At 43.7% G+C, this 12,492-nt stretch overlaps 1 protein-coding gene across 1 annotated transcript; it reads left to right on the forward strand.

Annotated features, from left to right (window-relative positions):
- Positions 1-705: 705 nt before the first annotated feature.
- LOC116353977 (uncharacterized) lies at positions 706-9,120 on the forward strand. The gene is made up of 2 exons (XM_031792127.1): positions 706-1,901; positions 2,159-9,120. The coding sequence occupies exon 2, from the start codon at positions 4,027-4,029 to the stop codon at positions 5,731-5,733; it is 1,707 nt and encodes a 568-aa protein (XP_031647987.1). The 5' UTR covers positions 706-1,901; positions 2,159-4,026; the 3' UTR covers positions 5,734-9,120.
- Positions 9,121-12,492: the final 3,372 nt, after the last annotated feature.

Raw genomic sequence — 12,492 nt, forward strand, 5'->3', positions numbered from 1 at the left:
TTTGTTGTCAGCACATTCAACTATGTAAAGAAAAAAGTATTTAATAAGAATATTTCATTCATTCAGATCTAGGATGTTATTTTAGTGTTCCCTTTATTAATTTGAGCAGTGTATATATATATATATATAGAGAGAGAGAGAGAACTCGGACGATTAATCGGTATCGGCTTTCTTTGGTCCTCCAATAATCGGTATTGGAGTTTATATGGAGTGTGCGACTCTATTGTTATAGTTCAAAATAATGTGTTCCAGCAAGACGTTTCACACACACACTACAAAGGGTAAAGAGTGCAAGAAAAAAAGGACAGACAGGGAGGAAGAAAGGCAGGTTATTGGTGCTGTTGAAACAGCAGGCACAGGGAGGAGGAAGACAGACTGAAGGCACACAGTGGACCCGAACACCACATATAATATAAAAATGTGTTATTTTACATGTTCTTCACAGAAAATGAGCCAAGGCCAATGAGTCTCAGGTCGAAAAAAAAACAATTGTATAATTTTTATTTGAGTAAACATAGACAATGGGCAACACAGTCCCGAACACCACACAAGGGTGAAATGTGAGAGAGATACATTTTTTATAAAATATCTGTAGTTTTATGGATTAAGTAATTTGTCTACATTGGTCACATTTTTTAAATGCAACTGTAGCCTAAACAAATCCTCCTGGACAGTTACTGGGTGTCCAGGCTTGTTTTAGACCCGCTCAAACACACCTTGCTGTTGGAAAAGTACTAAGACGGACTTTGTGGTGTCATGTACTTCCTCTCACTTATTCTGTCTGCATTCCAATATAGCATGTCAAACGTATGTCATATATACATATATTCATACACATAGCTCATATATTATACAGCGCCAAACTAATCCGCCTGACTCAAGTCATTGCACGTATCCCTGCCCAAACAGGAACGAACACATATACCCAACCATAAACTGCCCCTCTCAGTTCTCTTATCTCACGACCCCAGGACACACACAGACATTCCATCGCACAAACACACACACCCAGCCATAAAACTGCCCCTCTCAGTTCCCTCTACCTCACGATCCCCTGACACACAAATACCTTCTTGCATATAAACACACACACTTCATCCCCCCCTCTACTGGTCGGGTGCCCAGAGCAGAAGACTCTGCTGTGCACCAATGGGGCTCCTGCTCTGGCTAGAGCAGGTCCGCCTCCAACCCTTCGGGACCATTCAGAAGGCGACACGACAAGACTCTACCTACATTATTCAATGTATAAAAACTACTGTAACCTCTGTATAGGCCCCTTTTTCAGCTATCTCCTTCTGAGCTATATGAATAGGTCCGTGCACGCTTAACTGCAAGGACAAGATATCTTTGACCTTAATAAACTGCCTTTTTGCTATACTTGATTCCACTCTGTCCAGCGTCTTGATTTGGTCTCTTTCTCTCGTAGTTATTCATCAACAAAACTTGGTAGCAGAGGATGGTTTAAACATCTGAATTCGATCTATGACAAGTTGATATGAGAAGAGACAAATCATTGGGTGCAAACCAGACGGAAGAGTGACCTGTCACCAGGAGACATCGGCCATTCAACTTGCCTCAGGAAACTGATCAGAGAGCTCGAAATAAAAGGTAAGAGCCTGTTAAATCAAAAATCTGCATATTATATTTTAGTCAATTGCCAAATTTTGATCAGTAGTACTGAGCGTGAGTAGGAATTGCTGTTAAATTACATTTAAGAAATTAAGGCATGGTTAAAAGATATCTTGCATAAATAGAGACTGGTTAACTGAATCTGCATGTAAAATGTCCTATTGATATGTTGTGTACTATCGAATAGGTCTTGTCAGAGGTGTAGTTAATTAATAGATGAACCGAATCTGCATGTAAAATGTCCTATTGATACGTTGTGTACTATCGAATAGGTCTTGTGGAGGTGTGGTTATAGTTCATTAATAGATGAACCGAATCTGCATGTAAAATGTCCTATTGATACGTTGTGTACTGTCGAATAGGTCTTGTGGAGGTGTGGTTATAGTTAATTGATAGATGAACCGAATCTGCATGTAAAATGTCCTATTGATACGTTGTGTACTGTCGAATAGGTCTTGTGGAGGTGTGGTTATAGTTAATTGATAGATGAACCGAATCTGCATGTAAAATGTCCTATACTATCGAATAGGTCTTGTATGAGGTGTGGTTAATTGATTGAATCCCTATTAAATAAGTTGTGTACTATTTAATAGGTTGTGTAAGAGGTGTAGTCAAGTAGAAGTAGTATATGTAAGTTTGGCGTTCCATAAGACAGCGATCGGGGATGATGTGACCATTGCACATCAAACTATAACATAATATAACCAGTTTTGACGTTCCGCGATTTTGTTGTGCCCAATTCAGAGAAAACATTTGTTGGGGAATGATTGCCATACTCTGAATACATAAACAGTGTAATATTGACGGCCGCTGAGCCAAATACTGTTCAGTCGCCAAGCTGTGAATTAACCCAGGCGCCGTGCTAAAATATTGACAGTTTTTTTTCCCCCTCTTTCCGCTGTTGGTATTCCCCAGGAGATAAAATTATTCTGACAATTGTTATAGAACCACATGAATTTGCTCATATATTGTTCCAAAAGGTGATTGCTGAATTGTTTTTAGAAAGTGTCTAAATAATTCGCTGAACAACTTTTGGTTTTCCAATTTCTATCGATATTTCCTAAAGAGATAGAATTATTCTGACAATTGTTATACAACCGCCTAAATTCACTAATATATTGTTCCAAAAGGAAATCGCCGAATCATTTCTAGAAAATACCTAAATAAATCGCTGAACAAATTCAAATAAAATACCGGAGAAACACACACGTAACTGCCACCACATTCCTGATAAAATCTTTGTGTGCGAGGGTGGGGGCGCATGAGATAAGTCTGAGCCAGCACCAAAGTACATCCCTGGTCTCGATCAAGGACGGGCTAAGTATACAAAGATATAAATAAACACCACATAGTAAGGACTGAATATACCTAGATAACGCATTATACACATTATCAGACGAATTAGATAAAATATCTGCAGCCACCACCCCAATACCCTCCCCCACAGCAGTATATCCTGCAACAGCAACAGCCACAATGGGCTCAACGGGGCACCTATACCGGTCCACCCAGAGGGGTGTGCTACAACTGTGGAACTCCTGGCCATTATTCACGGGATTGTCAACAGCCACTCTCCACTCAGCAACGCCTATGGAGAGGTAGGGGACGTGGAAGAGGAAGTGGGGGACACCCACCCCTGCAACACCTTCAACCAGGACCCAGTCACCTGCAGCAGTCAGCACCTGCATACAACCACCCCGGACCTACTCACATGCAACAGCAGCAGGGAGGATACAACCAACCGCAGTTCCAGAGAATGGCTGGGGACACCATGCCCTGGCCATGAAGATGCCCACCACCTGCGGCAAGAGGGGGAGCTGACATTTTCAACTACACACTGAACCAACTATGATATGTGAAGTTGAGGGTGTTCCCCATCAGTTCCTGGTAGACACAGTATGCACCTATTCTACTATCAAGTTCCCTCAAATGCTGTCATCTGATTCCATATCGGTGGTAGGGGTCACGGGATCACCTGAGGCTCAAAGCCGCACTATCCCTTTAACATTCTCCTGGGAGAAATCTCAGTTGAAACACCAGTTCCTGTACTGTCCAAAATGCCCGATCAACCTACTAGGACGGGACCTCTTATGCAAAATGGGGTGCACCATATATCTTACTGAAAGTGGAGTGGAAGTATCCACCAACCCTCCCTCTTCAACACCTGATCGCCCAGTAAGAATTATGATGATGCCACTCCTGCCGACTCCTGCTGCCCACGCTGTCTGAAACCCAAGAAGTGTACTGGCTAAAATGCCTACCCACAGGGCCTGCCACCCCTCACATCCAGTTTAAGTTCAACCAACTGAAAGCTCAAATCTACACTCTGCACCCATATAAGACTCCCCAAGCTGAGACTCTGATGACTGCCCCTACACTGAAGACTGGGACGAAGACATGATGCACCTGACCCCACCTATCAGGTGTTGTACCATTGTGTGTGGCCCAGAGGGGGTGGCAGCACCGATCATCCTACGACCAAGGAACCTCCATGCACCCCTGGCCTGGACGGATGTAGCCTCAACAGCTTTTGCACTCCTGAAAACAGATCTATCAGCGGCAGCAGCGCTGATTGCACCTGACTACAACATTAAGTTCCATTTGGATGTTTCTGAAAAGGAAGGATTCACCTCGTCCGTCCTATTCCAGAAACAAGAGGGGGAGAGAAAGGTATTGATGTACCACTCCTCAAAACTTGACCACATTGAGGTAGGACAGACAACATGCTCCAGATACGTTGCTGCAGTAGCAAAAGCTATTGGAAAAACAGCTCACCTCGTGATGTGTCATCCATTGGAGATCCACACCCATCATGGCGTTGCTGCGTATCTGATGAGTAAAGAATTCACGTTCAGTGCTGAAAGAAAAACCAAGATCCAGAACAAATGCACACAGTCACATATCACGTTTGTGAACACCGACAAAAACATGGCAGATGCACTCAACGCAGAAGAAGGACTGCCCCACTCTTGTGCTGAAAGAGCGGCACAAGAACTAAAACTGAGACCAGACCTGAAGAATGAACCACTGACCAATCCCGACCAATGGCTGTACACTGATGGTTGCTGCTACAAAGGAGAAGAAGGAAACATAGCAGCCTATGCGGTGGTGCAGCAAATCCCAGACGGCTCACACGTTACCCTTGAATCAGCCATCATCCCTCAACCAGCATCTGCCCAATTAGCTGAAATCATCGGATTGACACAGGCCCTCATCAGAGCAAAAGGAAAGACTGTGAACATTTACACAGACTCAGCTTATGCTCATGGTGCAGTCCACACTGATGGACCACAGTGGGTAAGGAGGAACTTCACTACAACAGGAAACCTCCCAATCAAACACAAGACACAGAGGGAGAAACTAATAACTTCGGTATCACTACCGGCGAAGGTAGCCATCATGAAGTGTAAAGGACACCAGCAATTGAAAACCAGGATCAGTGCGGGAAATGATGCAGCCGATAAAGCAGCCAAGAAGGCTGGAGGTTACGCTCCCAAACAGATGGTACTGCAACCACAGCTATCACAAACAGAGCTTACCCAGCAAGACATAGTGGTGCTACAACACTCAGCAGGACCCTATGAACACTCAGTCTGGGCACAGAAAGGGGCGACCAAAGGACCAGATGAACTATGGAGATGCCACGACGGCAGACTGGTAGCCCCAGCAAACCTTTGTCCAGAACTTTTACGAGAAGCACATGGCCCCACACACGAAGGCAAACTAAAGACCCTCCAAAAGGTCTCGCACATCTGGTGGCACCCTCACATGAAAAATATGACTGACTTATTTTGTGACGAATGCAACATTTGTGGCAGCCACAACCCAAAGAAACCATATCAAACACCAATGGGCTCATACCCAGTACCTAATGCATGTTTTCAGGACATCAGCATAGATTACACCGATATGGGCGCCGATAATGTAACTAAAGGCAAACACTATCTCCTAGTTATGGTAGATAGGTTCTCCAAATGGGTAGAAGCAATACCAACAGCAAAGGGGGATGCTAGGTCAGTCGTTAAGTGGCTACAAACCAAACTAATACCCAGGTATGGCATCCCAAGACAAATCAGATTTGACAAATGGCTCACATTTCAGTAACAAACACCTAAGACAGGTGGAAGAAAGATTTGGCATAACACACAGATTCGGTTCTGTGTACCACCCCCCGGTCCCAAGGTCTGGTGGAACGCCAAACCTAAAGCTGAAAGCTAAGATAGCTAAAGCATGTGCAGGTTCGAATTTGACATGGGTTGAAGCCCTGCCTCTGGTGTTGATGGCCATGAGAGCCTCACCAGGAGCAGGCACCCATCTCTCTCCTCATGAGATAATGACTGGAAGAGTCATGCCTGGTCCACCAAGGGAGGGAGGTCATATGCCCGCTCTTGATGTACAACAAATTGTAATGTCTGATTATGTGAAAAAACTGACGGTTCTCTCTGGAGCACTCTCTACCCAGGTTCGCAAGGTCCAGGAGGGGGAGCTGCCGGGGGACACGCCACTACTGAAGGTAAAGGTTGGTGACTGGGTGAGGGTTAAAGTCCACAAGAGAAAGTGGCTGGAACCCAGGTGGACTGGACCGTACGAAGTGAAGGAGGTTACTTCACACTCAGTCCAGGTCAAAGGTAAATCAGGCGCACCTTGGCACCACCTTACACATTGCACTCCAGCCCCAATTCCTTCTAGAACACTGACTGAAGTCAGAGCTGATTTGAACAGCCTAAATTTGATTCCAAATCAAGAAATTCCTGACTCAGGTAATGGGGCATCAAACCCTTCTAACCCTGATAAAGGAACCTCACCCAGTTAAAGGGATATTGCTCTCTCCCTGGGCAAGGCTAGGAATATCTGAACCACTGTTTGTGATATTCCTACTGATATTTGGAGTAACCCTAGGCACTTTCACATGGTTAATTGAACAACTATCTCACCCTGCCACATCACGTACACTTACCCCCACCCATGTCCCTAACACCGTTCCTGATATTACTCCCTCCAATCACTCCCGTTCCAAACGTAGCACTACACCTACAGACCCACCATGCACACCACACAAGGTTAGAAGCACCACCTCATGTATACCCACGAATGCAACCACCACCATTGCACTACCTTGGGGGACATGGGGAGACAGGAGGAATGGGAGGGGACTGACGGCTCTTTCATACACCAGGTATGACTGGTACATGACAAAAGGGAAAACCTATGACGAATGGACCTGGCAAAATCTAGTGGCTGAGACTGGTTATGACTGGTCAAGCTGTTCCTCTGGTCAGACAGTTCTTGAATGGAGGAGCAGATTGTCCCTGACCAGGACCAGTACCGGTCTCCAATTAATTATCCGGGCCCAACCCAGTAAGGGCTGTCAGGATTTTTGGGTCGCTCCATATGTAGGCTCTACTGAGATAAAGGTATTTTGGCAAGTACAAATCTGCTCTGTGGAAAAGGGTCAGCCCACAGCGATTACTGTAGGAGATGACATAAGCAAGACTGTCTCTGTAGCTCAGGGGACAGGAGTCTGGGGTCCTGTAACTATGATTTCCACTCCCACCTCCCCTGATGACACAATACACACTACCACTGGAATTTCTGGGTTTTCCAATAATTGGCTCTTATTGGCTGAACAAGCAGCCAACACAACCTTGCAAAGCTGTGTTGTGTGCATGGGAGCCAGGCCTCTGCTTCGCATAGTGCCGGCAGTACTGACTGATGACTGCCTACTGCCCCTTATGAATAAAGACAACCCACCCGCCAATTGCTCACAATGGGACACGGTTTATCCAGTAGTCTCCGATATTGCTAAGAAACCCACATTTTCCTCTAAGGTGGCTAAGGCTAATTTCACATGCATCAACATGACCGGTGGAGGACGGTCTCTGGGAAAACTCCCTGCCAGTTGGTGCACTCACACTCATGTCATTACAAGTTCTTTTAAACCGGTGTCCAGAGCTGACGTATGGTGGTGGTGTGGGGGGACTGGGCTGTTTGACGGACTTCCCCGGAACACCACTGGAGTTTGTACGCTTGTTAACCTTCTGCTGCCAATCTTTGGCAGTATAAATTGGTTGACCAAGTAGCCGCAGGTTTTGAATCAGCAATTTGCTGGTGGTGTACAGTTAACAAAAATGTAGATCGTATTAACTACATTCATTTCAATGTCCAAAAACTAGGCAATTGGACTCAGCAAGGATTCGAGGCCGTACATGGACAACTGGCAGCAACATCATTGATGGCTTTTCAAAATAGAATTGCTGTTGACATGTTATTGGCGGAACGCGGTGGCGTTTGTGCCATGTTTGGGGAACAATGTTGTACTTTCATTCCCAATAACACAGCAACTGATGGTAGTCTTACCATTGCCCTAGAGGGTCTTCGCACACTTAATGGTAAGATGAAGCACCACTCCGGGGTTGACACCTCTATGTGGGACTCCTGGATGGATGCGTTTGGTAACTATAAGACCCTGATCTCCTCTGTCCTAGTGTCCGTAGCTGTTTTTGTGGCTATCCTAACCCTGTGCGGTTGTTGCTGTATTCCGTGCGCTCGCACATTAGCCACTAGAGTGATCACCACTGCCATTACCCCATTGCCCAGCAACCAGACCCACATGTACCCGCTTTTGGCGGTTGATGACCCTGATGAGGCGTTTCCACCTTTTCAGGAACCCCCTCTTCCTGACTACTCCTCTTGGCCACTCCAGGCGTAGCACTTGGAGTGGCCTCCTTTTTGTCCTTGCTTATTTACCTCGCTTCGCTGCATACTTGAGGGGGCTTCTTGTTTTCGTTATATCCTCCTTCTCCTTTCTGCTATAGTCTTCACGTCAGGGGGACTAAAAAATTTGGTTCCTACCAAATTGTTTGGTTGCTTCATAATTTAGTTCTATTGTTCATGTCTAATAGACGTGAAGAGGGGGATTTGTCATATATACATATATTCATACACATAGCTCATATATTATACAGCGCCAAACTAATCCGCCTGACTCAAGTCATTGCACGTATCCCTGCCCAAACAGGAACGAACACATATACCCAACCATAAACTGCCCCTCTCAGTTCTCTTATCTCACGACCCCAGGACACACACAGATATTCCATCGCACAAACACACACACCCAGCCATAAAACTGCCCCTCTCAGTTCCCTCTACCTCACGATCCCCTGACACACAAATACCTTCTTGCATATAAACACACACACTTCATCCCCCCCTCTACTGGTCGGGTGCCCAGAGCAGAAGACTCTGCTGTGCACCAATGGGGCTCCTGCTCTGGCTAGAGCAGGTCCGCCTCCAACCCTTCGGGACCATTCAGAAGGCGACACGACAAGACTCTACCTACATTATTCAATGTATAAAAACTACTGTAACCTCTGTATAGACCCCTTTTTCAGCTATCTCCTTCTGAGCTATATGAATAGGTCCGTGCACGCTTAACTGCAAGGACAAGATATCTTTGACCTTAATAAACTGCCTTTTTGCTATACTTGATTCCACTCTGTCCAGCGTCTTGATTTGGTCTCTTTCTCTCGTAGTTATTCATCAACACGTACTAACTACCGACACATCACTGCCGGTTAGCCACTTTGCTAGCAAGCTCAAGTGACAAACGAAATTCTACGGTTGTTCAGTCTTACTCTTAGTTTTCTTGTTTTTGTGACTTGTGAACTTAAGTTATGTACTGGATATCGTCAGGCTATTATAACCAGAAGCAACTACTTATCTAAGAGGGTTACGATCACACGAAGACTTCTCAAAAACCATTTGTTCCTTCCTTAGCAGCAAGCGTGTTCGGCTGATCTAAGGCGGCCTGCATCAAACATTTTGACCAAAGTTGTTATTCTTCTTTGAGATTGGGTTGGTGGATCGTATCCAACTTTAAAGTAGCATACACCACCACCTATTGTACTGGAGTGTGAAGTCAGCCACGGCCTACCTACTTTCAATTATCTTCCGTTCCTCTAAGAAAGTGAAATAGAGCCTTGACACCGCTTCCCTCTCCCCACTACACAAACCAAACCCCAATCCTGTCCAGCCTTTATAACCCTTCACACAATATCTCCCTCTCTGTGTCATACGGTTCCCAAATGTCCATACATGCTCCACAATTTACTCCACTAAAAACACAGCCAGTTTCCCGATCATCCACAACGTGACGATCAAAATTGTGTCCAACCCGTAATCCACTCCACACAAATCCCTCTCGCTTACGTTTTTGTCATTCAGCAGACGCTCTTATCTAGAACGATGTACAGTAGTGAGTGTATAGATGTATAATACTTTTTTCGAACTGGTCCCCCGTGGAAATAGAACCCTGGCACTGCAAGCACCATGCTCTACCAACTGAGCTTCACGGGAGATTACATCAAGCCTCTTCATTTACTAACCCGTGCACGCGATACAACTACTACTAGCATCGAATATTTGTATAACTAACCCAAGATAGACCACAGCCTGCCGATACCAACGGGAACAAATTAGTCATAGCGGGCAGAACAAGCAAGGGGATGGGAAGAGTCAAGCACAAACTAGAGAGATCCTATTGGCGTGTTCTAGAAAATATTTGCACATTTCCGTTAGGGAACGCCTACTATGTGAAGTGCGCGTATGCAATAACTAAATTCTTGTTGGCACTCCTAAACAACGCAATTTTTTAAACGTTGGCAAAGGGTAAAGTCTACAAAACGTTGTCCACTCTTTAGATAACAGATTTCAGTTTTGGGAACCAAAAACTGTATAGAGATGAATAGTTTAATCGATAAAAAGAAATGTGCAGAATGTTGGTCAAAATCCATCTCGTTCCATCTTCGGCCACTGTGGGCTTCTATATTCCATTTTGTAGTGAGTGGAAAACCAAACGGATGCGTCACATTTATACATCCGGTGAAATATCTGTCTCATCGTTTTAGCTGTGCTATTGTCCCACTCACTCCCTTTTCCCCAAAGTTATTTTAAGCAGTTTATTTATCTTTGTGGGATATGATCGCCATCTCGTGGTTAGTATGAGCATGGAATTACAATCATATTTCTAGGTGTGATAAATACATAAAGATGATCATATGATATGATATTGGAAGGGATAAGATAATTTCTTGGCCCAAATAATCACACAAATAAATACATAATAATTTAGCGATATTAAAATGTGAAAATGGTATTTCACAAGATAAAAAAAGTTTACGTTTCTTCCACCTGAGCGAGTCTGACCACAAGTCAGAGACCACTATGATGACACACCAAATGTGTTTGATGGATCGCGGGAAAGGAGCAGGAATATGCTTTTGTAGGCTACAGTCCAAACTATGTCTTCCAATGGTGCGACTGTTGTCGGCATCCAAAGATTATCCCATTTGAATAAACGCCATGGATGACAGCAGTGGTGTAGTCTACAGCGATACGGATATAACTTATTATTGATATCTACATAGCGCATTGATGTGAATCACACTGCTGCTCTCACATGTAGCCATTTGCGCCTTACGGATTGTGGTTGTTGTTGATGTCTGTTCACAAATCTAAATGTGTATTTCAACCCAATAATGGTTGAATTCCAGAATTTTAGGCTGCCTATCAATCATTGTTTTTGAAACCAGTGGACAGACAGTGAAAATGCGCTCTTGCAACAGCTGCATAGTGCGGATCCAAGCATGTGGAATAAAAGTGGGACTTTTATTGCTCAATCTAATTCATGCTGATAAAAAAAATCACTAGGCCTAATGGACACATGCTCAAATGTACACTCTTTTGATAGACTTAAAGGGGCAATCTGTAGTTGCTCCATCCATTTTTGAATTTATAAATTATATATAACCATTGATTCTTGAAGAATATAAATGCCTCATGAGCTTAGTTCTGTCACACTCCATGAGAACCCAAAATATAAACCTGTTTTACACCAATGTTTGTAAACATTGTAAATGTAAACAAACACTGTATAGCCTCAGAACATGGTTAAAACAATACTTTTAATAATTTTTATATCAACAAAATCACACAAAACTGAGTAGGGCTGGCTAATAAGTCCTTAGTTTTGGGGTCATGCTCAGGTAAAACAATTTGGCTAATATATACTTCCATATTTACAAGTCCTATTCTTCAAGATCAAGGGGTATAACATTTATTGGAATGACTGGAATTCTGATAGACTTTGGTTTAATTTAATATTATTATTATATGTAGTAGAAAGTGACGGGTTAGAAGAAGCCTACATAACCAACCCATAAAGTAACATTTAACATCCATATATGACCAGCTATGTAAACATTAACATGGATTTATCCTACAATATATGTTGTTCAATTGGTAACGTACATTTTTGTCTTCTAATGCCTCTTAAGGGGAAAGTAATCTAAAAGTAACCAAATGTAATCAGACTACGTTACTGAGTTTGGGTAATCCAAAAGTTACGTTACTGATTACAATAGTTGATAGGTAACTAGTAACTGTAACGGATTACATTTAGAAAGTAACCTACCCAACCCTGCATGTATACCCATACATGTCCAGCTTTGATGTGGTCAATTACACAGCTTTTTTTGCTGTTGTCAAATATGTGCAAATATAGACAGAATGTGTCACACACCCATAATCATTTCACTTGTCATGCATTTCAGACACCTTCTGGTGGTGGGTAGGTCGTACCTGAAAAACAACAAGGGACAAGCAGAACTGTGCATATATGGCCTGGTATGCTTCATACGGTTTAACAGCTTTTTTTGCTGACATAATGTAATGCCATGCAAATGTTGACAGAAAACGTCACTTACAAACCCGTTATGTCCACCATTTGATATGCATTTGAGTTAGTACAGTAGGGCTTTGTGTAAAGTGCAGAAGTACAATCGTTGGGTAATGCTTTGGATT

Source organism: Oncorhynchus kisutch, linkage group LG16 (genome assembly GCF_002021735.2).
Source record: "Oncorhynchus kisutch isolate 150728-3 linkage group LG16, Okis_V2, whole genome shotgun sequence".
NCBI lineage: Eukaryota > Metazoa > Chordata > Actinopteri > Salmoniformes > Salmonidae > Oncorhynchus > Oncorhynchus kisutch.